This window comes from Pleurodeles waltl, chromosome 6 (genome assembly GCF_031143425.1).
Source record: "Pleurodeles waltl isolate 20211129_DDA chromosome 6, aPleWal1.hap1.20221129, whole genome shotgun sequence".
Taxonomy (NCBI): Eukaryota; Metazoa; Chordata; class Amphibia; order Caudata; family Salamandridae; genus Pleurodeles; species Pleurodeles waltl.
Window position 1 is genome coordinate 319,617,367 of NC_090445.1, and position 20,573 is coordinate 319,637,939.

The window sequence follows — 20,573 nt, forward strand, 5'->3', positions numbered from 1 at the left end:
CTGATTCCCTGACGTACTATCACTTCAAGAGATCCATCTCATGGGGGACCGTTGCCCCTTACTTCGGGCAAGGGATACAATAGAGTTTATAATGCAGAGTACTCCTGTGGATAATGGGGGGTGGCTATCCTGCTCAAGCGTTAATTTGCCTTAACAATCACAACTGAACTACATGACACACAAGGATGCTTTATTGCCCTGACAAGGTCACTGGAAGGACAAATAGTTAATTTTGTGAACGTTTATGTGCCACCTGCAACCCTTCCCATTTGTCTTCGGGAGCTATCTGAAGTCCTCCTGAATCTCCCACAGGGCCTCAGCATAGTTGGGTGCAATTTCAACGCGGTTCCTGATCCAGATCTAGAAATACTAGGGTCCCCCACAAACCTGAGGCCAACTGGGGTGAGCTATCTCATGGTATGGATCGCTAAACTCGGCCTGTGTGATGCCTGGAGGACATGGTACCCGAGACTCTGCCAGTTTACCCATACATCAGCGGCCCATCGCACTCACCTCCAGATTGATTTTGTCCTCTTACCGACAATGGTTCCAAATTCAGATATTGCCTCGCAGGATCTCGGCTCACTCCCCTTTTTCATTCACTTCGGAACCTCAAGATCAGGTCAGCTCCCTATGTGGCATCTCAGCGCCTGGTATCTCCAAGACGACACATTCGTTACCGGCCTCTGAATGCTGAACTACTGGCTTATTTCCGCTATACTGAAGGATTTGTGAGTAAAGTTGCCAGACTATGGGCCACTGGCAAGGTGACAATACGGGGATACACCATGGGACGCATCAGAGCCCAGGAGCATGAGAAATCTGTTGATGTTACCCACCTAGAAGTGCGGGCTCTCCGAATCGAAAAACTCCTTCGTCTCACCCACAGGAGTACCTCTCCTGTCAGTTGAGTCTGATTCATGAAGAGATACATCAGTGCTCTATGGAGGCTGCCAAACAACTTTGGAGGGGCATTAATGCCAAGATTTACGGGTGGGGTGACAAACATGGGAAATTATTATACTGGTTAGCCTCACACCATCACGCCACAAGAATCATAGCTGAAATTATTGACGAGGTGGCCTGCAGAGACAAACTCTTTTTGAGATCATTCAAGCCTTTGCCCACTAGATTGTCCCCTTAGGAGTCCCATGGCCTTGACAAACTGCTTACGGATGCAGAGATTGGGGAAGCATTGTCCTGATTGAGGTCCGGAAAATCTCCAGTAATGGATGGCTTTCCAATGAAATATTACACTTGATTTTGCAAAATTCTCATACCCCACCTCTTATCATTGTACGGTGAGGTATGCCAAATTGTAAGCTTTCCTCCTGAGCTGGATCTAGCCACTGTAGTGGTGATTCCCAAAATACAACCTCCTTCTACACCCTGTAAGGAGTGTAGGTGGCTGGCTCAGTAAATGGTATACACCTATGGTACCACACCCTATACTGAGCCAGGCAACCCTTAGTGATAGTGAAGACTCAATCACCCCCAAGTCCAGCATCTTTTGAACTTCTGCCCTAATGCAGTCTCTGACATGGTCACGCTGCCTATAGATTTTACTCTTTACAGGCAGACTATCACCTTTGTTCACATCATGGGCACACCAGGCGGTCCGACTATGGGTCAGGGAGTAGAGTTCAGAGAACTGACTGAGGACCTGCCTGCAGTCAGCTTGTTGCTGTTCAGAGAGGCAATCTGCAAAGACTACCCTATCCACTGAACTATCAATAGGGTTGTGGAAGAGAAGGTCAGGGAGAGGGTCACTCTTTGCATCCTGCCCTTCATCAATGGCCATAAGGAAGCTCATGTCAACCTTGTCATAGTAAGGTTTAAGGTGGTTCAACAAAGCACCCTGTGGAGGCTTCTTGGAGTGCCCAGATCATCTAAATAGGTGACCTCACCTTTCTGCTCTACTATTGTGTGTGGGCCACTCCACTTATCATGGAGTGCTCTTGGGGCCACAGGCTCTAACACCCACACTTTCTATCCTGGCTGCTAAACAGTAAGTACAGCCTTATGGTCATGTCATTGCTATTAAAGCTCTTGGCTGGCCTCCAGGTTTTTGGAAGCTTCCTTCATGTACTCAGCCTTGCGAGATCGCCGCATAGTACATAGTCACCTATGGCCTATTCAGGGGGTTTGAGGTTGCTCTAAACTCTCCTTCACAAGAGCAAGAGGACCCCTAACTGGATGTCCAAACAGACGTTCGAATGGAATGTAACCCACTCCCTTCCGTGGAACCTCTCTGTAGGCAAAGAGAAGGCAAGGTAATAGGACATCCCATCTTTTTCTTAGTTTGCCTGAGAGTCCCATAATCATATCTTTTAGGGTTTTGTTGCATCGCTCAACCAACCCATTTCCTTGTGGATGATAAGGAGTGGTGAATTTGTAGGTTACACCAGATTCCTCTCACATTGTTTTGAGGTATCCAGACATGAAGTTTGCACCTCTCTCAGATACACCCTCCTTAGGGAAGCCCACCCTGGAGAAGATCCACAGGAGGGCGTTGACCACTGCAGGAGCTGTAGTGGTCCTAAGGGGAAAGGCATCTGAGTGCCTGTCGGCATGGTTCACCACCACCAAAATACATCTGTTCCCAGAAGCTGCAGAAAGGTGAAGGAGACCAATAATGTCAACCCCTACCCTCTGAAAGGGCACCCCAACCACTGGAAGTGGAATTAAGAGGGGCTCTGCAGTACTACCTGTCTTGCCACTGACTTGGCAGATGACACAGGAGCAACAAAACTCTTTCAGCAATATGGGGCCAGTGAAAGTGTGGGACAAGTCTGTCCCAAGTCTTGCGTTGCCCAAGATGTCCTGCAAGGTGAATCTCATGAGCTATGGTCAGTAGGAGCTCCCTAAACTTCTGAGGTATGACCAACCTCCTGGTGGCCCCAGGCTTAGGGTTTCTAGCCTCAGAGTATAGAAGCCCATTTTCCCAATAGACCTTGTGGGGTCCACTGACATCCTCTGTCTCTTCTGCAGCTGCTTGCTGCCTGGTGCCTTCAAGAGAGGGGCAGTATTTCTGATTATAACTCATATCTTCCCTGAAGGACCCCCTTGCACACAAGAGCTCTGCGGTGTCAGCTCCCAGCTCCGCTAGTTCAGGTTCCTCACAAGGAGTAATGTAATCTCCCTCAGAAGACTGATCCTCACTTGAGTTCTTGGAAGAAGGTTATTTCTTACCCTTCCTTCCTCTTTTCGTGGGAGCTGACTGGTCCATACTTTCAGGCTCTAGTGCTCCTTATGTCCCTGTTTCCTGGCCTGTGTTTTATTTGTCACATAAACATTGGCACTGTTACCCACCATTGCTGCATGGGTCTGTAACTTCATTTCAGCCGAGGTCTCTAATTCATTGCCCATTAGACAGGCTACAGGAATAGAAGAGGACACTACAAGTCTTTTAGGGCCAGTAATCCCCAGCCCAGGTGGCACTTAGTGATGTTATCAGCATTGGTAACTTGATAATTGTGACCAAGTAAAACTTGCTCAGGAGACACCAGTTTTTCAGTCACCATTGTGACACTGGCACCTGTGTCCCTGTATGCGTCTGCCTCAGTACCATTTATGGGAGTATGCCTATATTGCCTCATATTAGGGGGCAGGCAGCCAGAGTGGCAAGGTTAGTGCCACCCTCTGATATCAGTGGTTTCTCCCACTAGACCAGAGTCCACTGCAGTACCCTACGTGAACCCAGCTCCACCCTGGGTTGAAGTACTAACACCAGTGCTATTGCTAGAGGCACTAGGGGAGTGGTAGTAGTACTCTTAGTGCTTTTCTTAGGCTGCTTACTATCATCTGCCCTATGGCCTTTTCCCTGCACAGGAAGCACCAAGACTTCTTTTTGGAAGAGGAGGAAGAGTATTTGGACCCACCCCCAGAAGAAGTTTGTGGGCCCGATGAAGACTCTTTCTTCTTTTCAGTAGATTTTCCCCATCTTTCTCATGGGTCTTAGAAGAACCCTTCTTCTTTTGGTCACCCCCACTGTGAAGTTTCTTATTCATCCTGGTTCAAACCTATTTGTCTGCCTTCTTTCCCAATTCCTGGGGGAGGTCAGATCTAAGTACACCAGGTACTGATGCAGCTTTTCAGCCACACAGGTATTAAGGATGTGCTCCCCCATGATTAGATTAGATTGTACATCCCTTCATAGTCCTGCACATTACAACCATGTAACCAGCCTTCCAGAGCCTTAACTGGATAGTCCACAAAGTATACCCAGTCTTGAGAGGACTCCTTCTGAGTTTCTCTGAACTTAATCCTAACCTCCTCAGTTGTGAGCCCATACCCATCAATCAGAGCATCTTTCAGGACCTGGTGGTTATCTGGTTCTCCCTAACAGTCAAAATGTTGCCTCTCCCTTTGTCTGCAAAGGAGAGCCACAGGATAGCTGCCCACTGCCTCTGAGGGATTGTCTGAACTTTACAGGCCCTCTCTAAAGGCATGATCCATTTATCTATATCATCCCCAGACTTGTAAGGAGGCACTATCCTGCTGAGATTCTAGGAATCAAAGGTGTCTTCCCTGACCCTGGACTCTCTAATGCTGCCACCAGGGAGTTCTAACCCCAAATTATTTCCTTCCCTTTCCATCTCTAGTGCCTCTCTCCCCAGGGCCAGTTGCTGCTTTTTTAACTTGAGTGTGGCCTTCTCAAGTTTCAGCAAGCTGAACCCCCTATCTAGGGACCCCTCATCTGAGCTAGAGTGGATGGTGCCAACAGCAGATGCTGAGACAAGGGATGATGAGGATGAGGAGGATGTACTGCTCCCAGATACCCTTTTAACCAACCCAGGGGGAGAGAAAGTGGGCCTTCTACTAAGACCCCCCTCCTGTGCTACCAGCACAGCTCCCTGCAGGTTTAAGGTTCTTCAGAATCGTCATGGTTCTGCCTAGTGAGGTCATAGGAAGTACCTGGTACCTCCTTTTCCAAAACTGGGGGCTCACCCTCCTCATCTAATTCTCTTTCCCCATCAGGATTCTGAAGGTCATCCTAATTAGGTAGGTCTAGGACAGTAGCTTTGGTAGCGTTACCTGTCTTTAAGGTTCTAACTGAACACCTAGACTCCTGAGTCTGGTCAGTGTTCTCCACTAAAGACATGGTGTTAGAGGAGTGTATGTGATGCACATACCTACGCTAAGGCTCCAAACGTTTAACAGTTTGGAGAAAGGGCTATGCTAGACCATTGACTACCCAAGCAAAAGTTTAGAAGTTCTTGAAGTTACTAGCTATGGAAAGTCAATGCTGACCTAGTGGTAAAGCAATGCAAGGGTCTTATCTCACCGCTGCACCACAAATGTAGGAGGCTGGTTCAGTTTATGGTGTACACCTATGGTACCCCTTAGTGATAGTGAATTGATGTCAAGATAGCAAAAGCTCTCTAGGGGTAGTTGAGGCGAGCAGCTAAAGCTTATCCAGGAGGAATGTAAAACACTTGCAATACCACAGTAGTCGCACAGTAACTCACTCACAAGAAAGAACCACACAAATGTTGCAAAAATAAAGCACTTTTTATTACAGCACTACTATTTGACTAGCATTGGTATATCTCCCTTTGGAGATATCTACACACAATATGGTGGTCTTAGTCCATCGCTGTCGATGATGGCCCAAGGACATTACATTGAGGAAGTTGACTGGGTACTGTGTGTCCTGCTGTGGCTGATCAGTCCGATGCGGGCTCGGAAAGCTCTGCCACACGTCAGGATCAAGTGGTCTGCTGAATTGGTTAGCAAAGAGTTGGCTAAGAATGTGCACAGCTCACGCTTCTTCTGCACCTCTCCAATCCTGCTCTACGCGTAGAAGGTAGCACCTGTGTTGATATAGCTTCACCAGGCAGGGAGGTCTTGCGCTAGGATATCCCAGGAGTCCAGGTCCTGCCAAAGCTCTTCAGAGAGATTATCAGTGTCCTTGAAGTGCCTTTTTTTCCCACCTTTTGTGCGTTTGTCTTCCCCTAGTTCACCATAGAACAGTCTCTTGGGGAGACATATGTCTGGCATACGTACAAGGTGGCCTGCCCACCTGACTTGGGCTCTCCTCAGCAGGGTGCAGATACTTGGCAGACCAGCTTGAGAGAGGACATCTGTGTCTGCAACTTTGTCCTGCCTGGTAATTTTCAGCAGCCTTCTTAAGCAGTTCATGTGGAAGTGATTCAGCCTTTTAGAATGGCATTCATACACAGTCCATGTCTCCCAGGCATATCAGTAGTGTGGGCAGTACACAACTGCCTTATACATCTTTAGCTTTGTGGACAGTTTGACGCCTCCCATCTCCCACTAACTTCCGCATCTGTCCAAATGCTGAGCTTGCTTTGGCGATGCGTGTGTCTACCTCATCGTCAGTGTTTACAGATCTAGAGAGTGTGCTGCTGAGGTAGGTAAACTTGTCAACAGCCTTCAGGATTTCTCCTTCAGTTTGATAGTTGGTTCTGTATAAGTCTTCTGTGGTGCGGTACGATGCATGACCTCAGTCTTCTTGGTACTGATTGATTCATACTGGATAACCTAAAGCTTATCCAGGAGGAATGTAAAGCACTTGCAATACACAGTAGTCAGACAGTAACTCACTCACAAGAAAGAACCACACAAATGTTGCAAAAATAAAGTTTTCTTCGTCACATAGACTAACACAGGGAAGTAGTGAATGGAGTTTGTGTGCTTCAGGACCCTTTCCAGTAGACCCCGAGGAAACTAACAGACAAGAGGAAAGTTGGAGTGTGCCCCTGCCCGAGGATACCCAGAAGATAGGAGTACCTACACCAGGGGACCTGGATGCAGAGGGAAGAAGGGACTCTCACTGAAGTAATTGGAAGCCTTGGATTGTCCAGCTGCTTTCTCACCCCGTGGACCAGGCCGGTGGAACCCAGAAACAAATTCCGGACGTGGTGCACCTGAAAAGGAAGGGGCTAGAGTGTCTAGCACCCTTGGACGTGCCCAGGTGGTGCAGGTGGCAATGCCCACCCTGCTAGAGGTGAAGTTCCTGCAAGCCGGTAGAGGAAGAAGTCCTGCAGGGTCCAGGAGCTGCAGAAGATCCCAGGAGTCACCTACAAGCTGTCCCTCAACGGTCGACTGATGCAGGCCATCAACAAGCACTGACAATTATAAGCAGGAGCTGAAGATGTATTTGCAAAGTTTTGGGGACCTGCAAGGTCCAGAGGACTCTACCCTTGAGGGGGAGTCTGGGCTAGCCCTCTGCATGCAGGAAGGCCAGCTGAAGTCATTGGAGCCCCCACGAGTGACCGACAGACGATGGACACACTGAGTCACAAGGAGGCCCCAACAACGCAGCAAAACAGAAGTTCCACGTCGCAGGAGTTGCAGGACAGGGGCTGATCTTTGAGCTGCTGAGTGCTGGAGGCTGGGGCTTCTTGGCACCTAATGATCTCCTGGAGGAAGCGTCCACAAGCCTTGGCAAGAGCAGTCACAGTGCACAGAGGTTACAGCCCAGTGGTAGGAGCAGATGCCCAAAGTCGCCCAAGTTGGTTAGAAGACAAGCAGGACCCAGAGGAGGCCACAGACCCACCACCTGTAATGCAGAGCCTTTTGATGTTCGTAGGACAGCAGATCCCACCAGCCAGTCAACGTTGTTTTGAGGTGCCTGCGGATGCAGGGGAGTGACTCCTTCACCCCAAGGAAGATTCGTTTGTGCTTCCAGGTGCAAACAGAGTCCTTGCGACCCTGGAGGATGCACTGCCTTGGATGTTGTAGAATTCTTGCAGGATCCGGAGAAACAATGTTGCAATGGGAGCCTTACCACTAGAAGCAGACTTGTTTCGGTTCCAAAGCAGACCAACAGCAGTTCCAGAGGCCAGGAGCAAAAGATGTCTTGCAGAGAGTTCCTTGTTGAGTCTTGGTCGATGAGTCTGAGGACCTGCCTGCGGGGAGCACTTAAGTAACCCTAAAAGGGGGTTGGTCACTCTTTGGGGTGACCCACCTATCAGACGGGGTCAGGGGCGTTCTCTTCCTTGCCTAACTATTCAGATGGTTCCAGAGTCCTCCGCACATCCTATTTTTAAGCTGGGAGAATGAAGTGGCCACCTGACAGAGCTCTGTGCACCTCTCTAGGGGTGGAGCAGGACAGGGGTGTGGTCTTTGTGCAGTTTTGCGCCACAGCAGGAACCAGGGGTTCCTGAACTGGTGCAAACCAGATTATGCAAGTAGGGCACCAAATGTGCCCTTCAAAGCAGTCTGGTGGCACTCAGAGGTCACCCCATCCTAGCCCTCTAACACCTAATACACAGGAGGAGGTGATCACACCTCTCCCTTGCAGGAAATCCTCTGTCTTTGTTCTGCCTTCTCTGCCTCAGCTAGGCTCACCAGCAGGAGGACAGAACACTGTCTGGGGTTGGCAGCAGCTGAGCTGGAAGCCAGACCTCGTAAGGTTGCACAGGCAGAACTGGAGGATCATATAAGGAACTCCCAGAGTACAGGGGATCATGCAACTAGCACTGGAATCAATGTAGTTGCATAATTCCAAAATGTTTGATACCAAACAAGTCTAGGTTTGGAGAAGCCCTTATGTAGTTGGACCACTTGTGTTGACCAGGGTCCACTACATACCTTAAGATGGCTTCCCTGCACTTAAAAAGCCTCTTGAATGGAGTCTGTAGGGGTACCCTGCTCGTGCAGGGGTACCTTCACACTTAGGGACATGCACCCTGCCCTTGGGCTGAAGGGCCTACCAAAGAGGTGACTTAGGGGGTTATTACAACTTTGGAGGAGGTGTTAATCCGTCCCAAAAGTGACGGTAAAGTGACGGATATACCACCAGCCGTATTACAAGTCCATTATATCCTATGGAACTCGTAATATGGCTGGTGGTATATCCGTCACATTTGGGACGGATTAACACCTCCTCCAAAGTTGTAATAACCCCCTTAGTGTCTAAGTGCAGTGAGCAGGATATAAGGCAATCCCTTTATCTTAAGTGAAAGGTGCATGCACCATTTCACGCAGGCTGCAATGGCAGGCCTGCAGACGCAGTTTGCATGGGCTTCCATGGGTTGCATAATACATGCTGCAGCCAATGGGGTTCCCCTGGTGTACCAATGCCCTGGGTACCCAAGTAATAATATACTTAGGACTTACATAGGTGCACCAGTATGCCAATTGTGGGTGTAAAAAGATTACCAGCAACCAAATTTAGAGGATAGAGCACAGACACTGGGGTCCTGGTTAGCAGGATCCCCGTGAACTACAGTCTAAACACACTGACATCAGGCAAAAAGCGGGGGCAACCATGCTAGAGAGGTGGTACTTTCCTACAAGTAGTATTTCCCTATATCACTCCCTAATGGAGATGTAAATGCTTTTGCGACTATACTAGCTAACAGACTTAAGACTGTCCTTGCTAAGATGATACCCCTGGACCAATATGGCTTCGGGGGCTTCACGTGGCCGAGGCCCACCGCCACTGGCTGCGCAATGATCTGCCATTGCTTTTTATTGATTTAAAAAGGTTTATCGATATGGTGGACTGGCAATATCTCCAGCTGGTGCTGACTCAAGCGGACTTTGAACCTAGATTTCATGGTATGGTGAATGTGTTGTTTTCTAACCTGAAGGCTCATGTTCAGATCAATGGGGTTCTATCTGCAGCTTTTCCTATAAGGCGGGGAACTAGGAAGGGATGCCCACTGTCCCCACTCCTTTTTGCGCTGGCAGTTGAACCGTTAGCCCAACTCATCCGTACAGATACCCATCTCAAGGGATGGAGGAGGTGGAATGACCAAGAGCAGCGTATAGCTCTATATGCAGAGGTTGTCCACCTGTATCTCGCAGACCCTGCCTGAAGTGGCCTCTGTTGCCTTCACCCGCTGCAAAGGTTTGGAATAGCTCTGGTCCTCATGTTAAACCCTGCTAAATCTGTACTCATTACTCTAGCTCTGTCGATAGACTGTATTGACTGGCAGACGAACATTCCCATCCGTAGGCTCAACTTTAAGTACCTGGGTATTTGGTGTCACTGTACATCCAGAGCTCGCATGAATCTAAACCTTCCGCTGCTGGTCTGGAAGGTCAAGACACACCTTGTCCGATGGCAATCCCTTCCTTTAATGTGATGGGGCATATTGCCCTGCATAAGATGATAATTCTCACCACTTTTTCTGTACGTCCTCCAAAACTTACCGCTTCACTTGTCCCGAACATGAACTAGATAGAGTGGCAACAAAATTTTTATGGCATGGGTTATGCCCTTGCATTGCATTAATCCATTGCCAGCGAGGACCGTACGACGGAGAATTGGGAATGTCCAACATCTGTCGCTACTATTTATCTTACCACCACCTTTTAGTTATTAACAAGTGGTTTAACGGTGGGTGGTCTGACCCAGCCTATCGATTGGAATTATCCACACTAGGCTTTCCGCACCTGCAGGCCTTGCTCTGTGGGTCCCTGATTTCCGAGTCAATAACTCAGGTAACTAGAATGATCTTTCTGCCTGGAAGGCCGCCCTTTGACACCTACATGGTGCATGGGTTAACAGGCTCACACAACAGACTCCTCTTTGGCATGGTACCTGGTTGGGGGAGTTGGCGACTCTTCAGGGGTTCAGGGACTGAGACCTTATTGGCATCACACGATTGGGAGACATATGATCTGGAGCGCAGGTTACCTCCTTTCAAGACCTTCAGAGTATATACGTTCCTACGCATTCCCAATTCTATAAATATCTACAACTGCAACATGCTCTCCAGGCCTATATTCCATTATCAGAACCACTGCCAGAGTTCAGTCCCATGGAGGCTAAACTCCTCGTGGGAGGTCTGGGGCACGGATGTATCTCATAAATTAACCGACCCTTAATCATCAACTCACCTGACGCATTAGGACAGCTTAAAATCCAATGGCTGGATCCTATGGATGAAGAATACTGGCAAGACGCCCTGATGACTTTACGAGAGTTCACTATTTCCTCAAGGCTACGGCTAGTCCAAACATATTACCTATACACTACCTACCTCACCCCGACCCGAATGTACAAGGTGGGCCTACGTCCCAACCCCTCCTGCCCCATGTGTGGCAGTGAGCCAGCGGACTTCTGTCATATGGTGTGGACCTGCTCAGTGGTAAGGCTTTATGGGACTGGGTTGACACAGGAATTAACAAAGGTCTTGGGGTGGGTGGTACCGCTGTCCCCCCTAATTGATACTACTTGGTGTTATGGAGGGCTCAGGGGGCACGAGAGCTGAAATATCTTTCCTGGGTAGTCCCTCCTAGTAGCTAAACGAGATATATCTGTGCACTGGATGTCCTCTACCCCCCTCATTGTTGGACTGGCGGCGTGTGGTGGCCTGGTGTGCAGGGCAGGAGCGAGTGGTGTATGAGGTCATAAGGTGCCCTCATAAACACAAACTAATCTGGCGCAAATGTTTGGACCAATTGGACTAGCGATTGTTTTGTATGTGAGACTCTGAATAATACTTATAGTAACATTGTAGTATTGGTAGAGAATTAATGGTTTATGTAGTCGTATATTCCGTGCATGTAATGAAATATCTGTATGTCAAATGTTCCATATCTATTTCTGCCAAATGTGTTGTGGCTAAAAATTACATTAAAATGGTTTATCAAAAAGGAAATACAGGATGTGGCCCGCCTCCACTGCAGTGTAAGTTTAAGGGATTACGGTCCGACAGGACACAGCCTAAGTACTCCAATGCACCAATCTGCACTACAGCTTCCACACTGCAATAGAGCAAGTCTGTACAGGTGTGTAATGTGTGTAACCCCGTGTAAGAGGAGTATTCTGTATCGAGTGGATGTTGATCCCGTCAAATATCACTTATCAGCGAGTCCCTCGCCCATTGGGTCCGGTGTTGTGTTGCTAACATCGTCTATGCTCCAGTCAGCCTTTTAAGGTATGCATGTATTCTGTATCTCTTTACAAGAATAGATATGCACCTGATGCTCCTGGTGAGGATCTGGTAGCTAAGAGACATTGCACCTTGTTGCAAAGCCAATAAGGGGGTGAAAATAGAAGGACCTGCTTGTCCACCCTCAACCCCAGTAGCCCTACAAACATAAGTAGGTATAGCAGTGTAATAGAGAGGCAAGTGCAACAATCTCGATAAAAATTAAGTATCCAACTCTCTAACCCAGGTCAAGAGTTGAAGAACTACCTGGCCAGCAAACTGGCATCACAGACGTGTGTACATTATATGTTCTGTTTCGGTTTGTGTGGGGATCCACATGGGCAAATTTACTGTGATGCGAGCTCACAAGCAATTACCCATCATCAGAATGAGGGGTGCCAGGTACCTATGCACTCTACTTCAACCTCTCCCAGTACAGACAAAATGTGATGCAGCCATGCTCCAATTCTTATTTAATGTTGCATGTTGCCTGAATAGTATGCCAACAGCAAAAATATATATGTGTCAAAAGTTAATGCACCAGGTTTGTAGTTATCATAGTGATGTCAGGACTCTGTCACAGTTCCAATTCAATCTCCCGTAAGTCTTCACTGTCCGGTCTGTCCCAGGAATTCTGGGAGTCCATCTAATTCCTTGTCATATCTGCGACAGGGCTAGCTCTCTTCTCAATCTCTTCCACTACCATAGCCCATTATCTGACTACCTGTTTGCGTTTGGGACAACTCTGCAGTTTCTTGGTTGGCCTCTGCCTTCGTCTGTGGACCTGCCAAGGGCCTTTTCTCCCGCCTTTTTTCTGGTAGATCCATCTCTCCCTTTGATTCCAGCCAGCTGTGTGCCTCAGCAGTCTTTACGTAGAAATTTATGTTAACCCCATTGATTATTGGTAGTTTAGCAGGATACAACAAGAAGTAGCGGAGACTCATGTGCTGTAGGTGATGTTTGATCATGAGGAAGGAGGCTCTTTGCCTTTGTACCTCCGAGATGTGGTATGGAAAATGTCTACTGTGCAGTTCCCTGCTATCCATTGACCTAAATTCCTGGAAGTTTAAAGTGTGTGATCTCGATCCTGTAATTAAGGTGGTATGCTACTACAGGTCTGGGAGGTGCCCCTGGCACTTGTGCATACCTAGGTACCCTGTGTGCATGTTCAACAGAGAATAATGTAGACTGTTTGTCATCCAGTACTCTCAACTAGCCATTTCTCAAGGTACAGCTCCATGCAATGTCCCTCCACACACTCAGGCAGCCCAATGAAGCATAGTGTTAATTCTGCATGATCCATCTTCCACATCATCCTTTCTGTAGGTCCTGCAATTACATCTTCATATCTTTTAACAAGGGTCACATTGTAGCAAGTGCTGATTCATTATTGGCTATCCTGTCGGTCAGCTTCCTGTGGTCTGCTCGAAGCAGCACCATGTCTATAGCCATTGCATCAAGCTTAGATTCAAGAGTAGACTTGACATGCTGAATGGCTTGAAGAATAGCCTCAAATTTCCCAGAGTGTTCGTGCAGGGTAGTTTCCACCATGTCGGTGTGTGATTTAGATGTGGAGGGGTCGGGGAGCTTTGCTCCTCGAGGCTTTCCCATCCTCACAAAAAGCATTGAAGCTTTAGCCAATCAGAACCCTAGCATGAATAACTGAGTGCTCTTCCGGATATTCATGTAGAAGGGGGACACAGTCAGCAACAAGGTAGATGTGGGAGGCCAGCACAGTCACCACCACCACCTTGTCAGAAGTCACCATCTTAAATGCTGGAGATGATTACCTAAAATGGTGGTACACTGATGGACCGAGAAAGAATAACAAGCTTTTCTCGTGCCTATTGCCAGACGGGTTCACATTCCGGCAGTGCGTCCCTACCACAAACATACGACCTTTGTGGTCGCCACAGAAGCTGAGCATCAGGGGGGAAAGATTATACGCTCCAAACTACTTGTGTCGGGAGAGACGCCCTGTCTCTACCTCAGGCTCCAGCTGCATCAGACAGCATATCCTCGATCAGATGCACGTGCACCTCCTCAGTACTATAGCACAGCTTCATGGCTTGATGAAAGGCTGTTGCATGATGCTGCGCTCATGGTTGCCCTCTGGGTCTCAGGAGCAGCTGGCACGGATCTCGAGCTGTCTCTGTCAATCCCTTGGATGAAATGCTGCTGTAGAAGAGGTAAATACATGTACTAGTTAAGTGAAGCAGAGTGAGGCTCACGGAGCTCTTTAGTTGTACAGTCTACATGGCTATCTGCTTGGCCATGACCCCCCACCACCCCTTATGTCTATCTCTTCTAGGGGTGGACGAGCTTCTGAAGACTTAAGCCAAAAGCCTGGCTCCAGCTTAGCTCGAGGTCCTCTTGGGCCCTCAAGCCTAAAAATGAGTCAAGCTTTCATGTGGCTTTGGCTTGCCACCTACGCTGTAACGCCATGCAACGTAAGCAAAGCATTTGTTAAACAGGAGATATCCATTTTAGAAGGTGGGCATTCAGCCAGTACCTGAAACCACATGTGGGTCTGTTTTTCCCCAGGTTTTTGTCAGGGTTGAGGCCAGCTCATGCTGTTGCTCAGAAGTCTAGAGGCTGCAAAGCCCGTTGGCCGGCCATTGTCATTCTGTATAGAATGACAATTGGCCAGCTAGAGCAGGCACAACATGTGTTGCCTTTCCTTCCATTCCAGCCTTAAGGCACAACAATCGATCAATCGATAATTTATAAAGGGTGGCAAATCAGCTGTGAGAGTCTCAAGGCGCGGGGTTGCTAGCTGCTGCAAGCTGATCTGTTCAATCAAACAGCCAGGTCTTGAGTTATCACCTGAATTGCTGGAGTGATGGGGTGGTTGTTCCAGGCTTTGGCCGCCAGGAGTGAGAAGGAGCGTCCTCCGCTGTTGGCTTGACGGATCCAGGGGGCATCTGCGAGGAAGAGGGAGGCAGTTTTGATGTGTTCAATTGGATGGTGGAAGGTCATCCGCCTGTGGATGTAAGCTGGTCCTTCGTTATGCACGGTTTTGTATGTGTGGGTCTTGAACTGGTATCTCTTCTGGATCGGGAGTCAGTGTAGCTTCTTATGGTGGGCTGTGATGTGGGTCAGTTTGGGGAGGTGGAGGATGAGACTTACTGCTGAGTTTTGTATTGTCTGCATTCTTTTCAGGAGGTGTGCAGTGATTCCTATATAGAGTGTATTCCCGTAGTAGAGTCTGCTGGTGATGAGGGCCTGTGTGACGGTCCTTACGGGTGTTGACTAGAAGCCATCTGAAGATCTTGTGGTGCATGTGTAGGGTGTAGAAGCAGGTGGACAGGTGGATGAGGCAGTGTTTATCTGTTACTTTATGGATAGCTTGCTGTCCAAGATGATGCAGAGGTCTGTTGAGTTGGGTGTGGGCTGAGTTCCGCAGGCCACCATGCACTGTTCAATGGCGAGGTGTTGTTCCCAAAGATAAGGGCTTCTGTCTTGTCTTTATTCAGCTTGAGACAGTAGTCCTTCATCCAGTCAGCAATGTTCATCATACATCTGTGGAAGCTGGTTCTGGTGGCGGAGGGTTCTTCTGACAACAAGCAAATGAGCTTGGTGTTGTCAGCGTAGGAAATTATGTTGAGTCCATGTGATCTGGCAGTGTTGGCCAGGGGGGTCATGTATGCGTTGAATAGGGTGGGACTAAGGAATGATCCCTGGGGGATGCCGCTGATGATCTTCTTGGGTTCCCAGGTGAAGGATGAGAGACAAATTTTCTGGGTTGTTCCTGTGAGTAATAAGGCAATCCATTTGAAGGCGTCTCCATGGATCCTGATCTGTTGGAGTCTGTTGATCATGATGTGATGGGAGACTGTGTCAAAGGTGCAGTCCAGCAGGGTTCTGATGTTGTGGGTGGCTGAGATCAGCACTGGCTCGGTGCTGTGGTTGGCTTGGAATTCAGATTGAGATGGGCCCACATGTTTGGTGAGTTGCTGGTTGATTGCCTTCTCAAGTACTTCGGGTGGAAAGTGGAGAAGGGAGATGGGTCGGTAGTTCTTTGGTTCTGCTGGGTGAGTGGATAGTTTCTCCAGGAGGGGCCTCACTTCTGCGTGTTTTCAGTCCTCAGGGAAGGAGGCTGAGGTGATAGAAGTGTTGAGGGCTTTCTTAAGTTTGTCACCTTGCTCCTGAGGTTAAAGACGTGGTGGGGGCAGGGGTTCATTGGTGCTCCCTAGTGAATGGAGTTCATGATGGCGATTGTGGCTTGGGTTGTGAGAGGGTTCTAGTGGGTGAGCAGGTGTTTGGGTTCTGTGTTGGGTGTGAGCAGGCTGGTGCTGTCAGCGTAGGTGACTGAGATCTTGTGATGGAAGAAGTCCACCATGGTGTCACACAGTTCTTGGGAGGGAGTGATGTCGTTCTCGGTGGCTGCAGGGTTGGAGAACTCCTTCATGATGGCGAGGAGCTCCTTGCTGCGGTTTGTGCTGTATTTTGTGCAGTTTGTTAGTGCATTCTTTGAGTAGCCGGTTATACTGGGTGGATGCAGTCCTGAATGCAGTGTTTCTTTTCTGGTGGCTGCTTCCTTTCTGGTTGCTGGCAGCTGCAATTGGTGAATTTCAATTCCACTGTGAACCAGCTGGTTCTTCTGATGGGTCCTTTGGAATTGGCTGGCTTGGCGAGGTTGATTGTGTCGGCACATTCTGTGATCTACTAGGAGAAATTCTTTGCAGCCTGCCCTGGGTTGAGTTTTGTGCCTGGGTGGTGGGATTTGCGAGCATTGTTCCACTGGTCCTCCAACACCTTTTTCCAGTTTTTGTTTGTGGAGTTGAGGCGCATTATGCCAGTGTTGGTAGATCCTGCAATGGTGAAGTGGACGCGGTAGTGATTAGACCAAGTGAGCAGTGTGCCATGTTTGTACTTGATTCTGTCACTGGATGTGAAATGCGATGTGGGTAGGGTTGGAAACAAGTTTCTTGAGGCCCAACAGAAAGACACCTTCCATGACGCTGAAGATGCTGCTTCTGAACAGCAGAGTTCACACTGCTCTCTCAAAAGGAAGTGGTTGGAGCTATCAAGGAAGTTCTGCTTTGATGTGCCTTACTGCACAACATTATGAACCTGATTATATTTTGGCTCCTTCACAAGTCTCCTCTTACTTTTAGATGATCCAGATACAAAATCTTCCCTGGTCCTCTGTTCTACTGTTTTCTCTCTTCTATGATCAGAATATCCCCTTTCCTTAAAGTTACTTGCCGCTGAAGGCTGAGTGGTTTATAAGTAAGATGGCAATATAGTACCATATTACTCACTATTTATATAGTTTTTATATTACAGGATTTATTATTTAACTTTAGTACTCTTTGAAAGTATTTAGTGAATGTCAGTATCATCATTTTAATATTCATTGTTTACTTGAGACTGCAGATATGTCAATGTTTTGAGAAATGTGTGGTTTGGTTTTGTTGGGAATAATATGGTAATATTTAAAATGTGTTCCATGCAACAATACGTATTATTATAAATCTTTTTTTAAATGCAAAGCCCATTGTTAACAAAAACATGCATTCTGAAATGCACTGTCTTAAGTACATTGTCACTATAGAGCAGTGGTCTTCTAACTTTTTAATGCAGCGCCCCCCCAGTTGAAAAATAAAAATCCTTGGGCCCCCCCTCAGAAATTTTCACAATTATTTTAGAAAGATGGCAATGTTTAAATAGGTCTAAACCTATTTAAACATTGCAGTTAAGTACTGTTACCTTTCTAAAACTGCAATAACATGATTCTGCTTAAAACAAAGGCATGTTATCTGTATAATATTTCTTTTGGCCAGAGTTTGGCGCCCCCCCTGGGATCACTTGAGGCCCCCCAAGGGGGGCCCGCCCCCCAGTTTGAAGACCTCTGCTATAGAGTATGTTTAACAGGATGTATATATTAAGAAATAAAATAAAATCAAATGTGGGGAATGTAACCTTTTGCTTACAGAGTTCTGCTTTTGCAGTGTTTATTTTCACATACTGTGGAGCATTCATTGATGGACACTTGCATCAAGGATGGATCTAGAAGGGTGGGCTTTTCAGGTGTGCTGTTTAAAGTTCTAAGAGCAACATTTTCCTTAAGAAAGTGTTTGTTCCAGCATAGAATGAAAGACGAAAGACTGTGTTTAACTTTTTTTTTTTAGGGAAGCTAAATATCATGCAAACAAATTCAGCTCTGTGAACTACAAGAAATAATTGACAGACCCCTTTTCTGTGAAATATGACTTTGAAACCACAAGTCTTAACTATGATATATATATTTATGGAAAATGTCACTTACCCAGTGTACATCTGTTTGTGGCATGTTCCGCTGCAGATTCACATGCTATGACCACCGCTTATGGGAGGAGTACTGCTTTGTAGTCTATGCATAGCATGTGTATCTGCAGCTACACATGCCATCGAACGGAAAATGTCACTTACCCAGTGTACATCTGTTCGTGGCATGTTCCGCTGCAGATTCACATGCTCCCTTCCTCCTCCCCAGGAGCCTGTAGCCGTTTAAGTTACATTCAAGTTTGTACATATATATATATATGTATACATATCTCTATTCCATTGCATGGACATCTCATTCTTTACACTCTATCACTCCTACCTTACCCTCTGTGGGAAAACAATCTAAGATGGAGTCAGTGCCCATGCTCAGTGGAGCCGAAAAGGAGGAGTCACTCGGTCCTGTGACTCAAGAAGACTTCTTCGAAGAAAAAACACTTGTAACACTCCGAGCCCAACACTAGATGGCAGGACCTGTGCATAGCATGTGTATCTGCAGCTACACATGCCATCGAACATATATATATATGTATGTATGTAACTCCCAGCTTTTAACAATTTCACTAATTGCGGGTTTTATGCAAAATAGGCGCAGTTGTGCAGTGCCTGTGATTTCTACGATACCTGCCACCAAAGGTTCGTTTTGTAGGGATTTTCATTACTGCATACCTACTGGCTGTCACACAGCACTTTGACATGCGTGTGTGTGCTGCAATTGTATGACGTGCACAACAGGAGGAGATGTGGCTAGAGCATCTGACTTTGGAACTGGGGAACGAGGTTCAGGTTCAGCGTTGGCTCAACATACTGTGATTTTGAGCAATTGACGTAATCTCCCCGTGCCTAATAAAATAAAAATCTGACCTGGCACACAAAGTACTCAATTTCAAGGGACCCCCTAAGTTGAGAGGTCTTTTATATCCTTACTTCCGACCAGATCTCTACGATCTTCTCAGGGACGCTTACTGAGGATACCAAGAATACGAAGAACCAGTTGGGGTGGCAGATCATTTGCATAACTGGCCCCCAAACTCTGGAATTCAGTGCCCCGCGGGTTAAGGCATTTGGATGAGAAACCTATATTGAGGATGATGCTCAAAGCTTGGCTTTTCCCAAAATAAACTTGTAATTCTAGTCCAACATGGCTCCATGCTGTTTTGCTTACTCTGTCACCTAGCGCTGGGAATCCTTAGGGTAACCATGCGCTTTATAAATGCATAAACATACACCTTATAAAATATAACCTAGCGATTTAATGCCTCTGAGCCAAATTTGTGTTATATATAAGCTGTAAAAAAAAACGTTAAAATGGTTTAGCTTTGATTTTCTAATCCTATGTGAACTGTCTCGCAATGGTAACAATTATTCAACTGTTGTGTTTAAGACATGTTCCAGACATTGGCCTGATGCGAGTACGTTTACTGTTTAGTCTGTTCATTGTATAGACAATGTCTGCAATAACAGACATGGGCAGCATCATTTGGGACCCGCTTGTGCAGTGTTTACAAACAAGGAGTTGGCACTTTAATCGCTGGTGCTTGGCACAATTTAGATCTTTTTTGCCTGTCCACGAAAGACGAACAAATATGCATAACACAGAGCACACATTAACGATATTCTGGCTGTTACTACTTTAAAGAACATTTGTGAAGCAGCAGGACAGTACAAAAGAGCTATTTTTTGTACCATTTTTAAAAGGGTTTAAACACAAGCAAACCCATTGACATGTGGGTAAAATTTGATTAAATTAATCTTTTACTTATTATTCATGTAGTAGAGTAACCAAGCTCTTGCATAAGCTGAATTTACCTTGTCATACAGCATCGATGCTGTGATGGTCATTGGAAATTCTCATTTGTTTAGAGTAACAATAATAAGCGTGCTGTTATATCATTGCAAGCAATATAAACTAAAGTCATTTCAGAGAAAATAGTGATTGAAAATGTTTGTCTCGCAAAATTTGCTAATCCATCCTGCAGTTGTCTAGACCCTCCTTGTGTATGCCATTTACATAAGGTTTGTGCAATTCAGTTGGAGCTGGGTTCTTGAGGCTACCTTCTGGAGATTCTGTTTTACATTCAATTAAATATAGTTGTGCATGATACATTTGAGGTTCATCTCTACGCCACCCCTGTGCTGTCCCTAAAGTAAATCATGCCTCTTAGGCTGTTTTAAGTTTTGTTCTTTTTTCCCTTCTAGATCAAGGAGATTGAGAATTTGGGGTTTAGAGATACAGACCAAATCCTGCAGTCGCTGTACATCAATGCTGGTGACGTTGGACGTGCAGTGGCAGAGCTGCAGCGCCATCTCCTTGAGCCCTTCCATACCCGCCTCTGGCAGGAGCATGAACCAGAACTGTGCTTTGACACTACTGATAAACAGGTTACCCATGGTCAAATGACACAGACACCCAGACTACCTTGTAATGCTCTCTGCTTTCTTACT

General features: G+C 46.9%; 1 protein-coding gene across 8 annotated transcripts in view; it reads left to right on the forward strand.

Moving 5' to 3' along the window:
* The window catches only part of RNF31 (ring finger protein 31), a 274,072-nt gene that overhangs the window by 105,608 nt on the left and 147,891 nt on the right, over positions 1–20,573 (forward strand). For all 8 annotated transcript variants that reach the window (XM_069238140.1, XM_069238137.1, XM_069238139.1 and 5 more), the window contains exon 11: positions 20,328–20,510. In XM_069238140.1, coding sequence (XP_069094241.1) covers positions 20,328–20,510 — 183 coding nt within the window. The remainder of the gene's footprint in view (positions 1–20,327; positions 20,511–20,573) is intronic.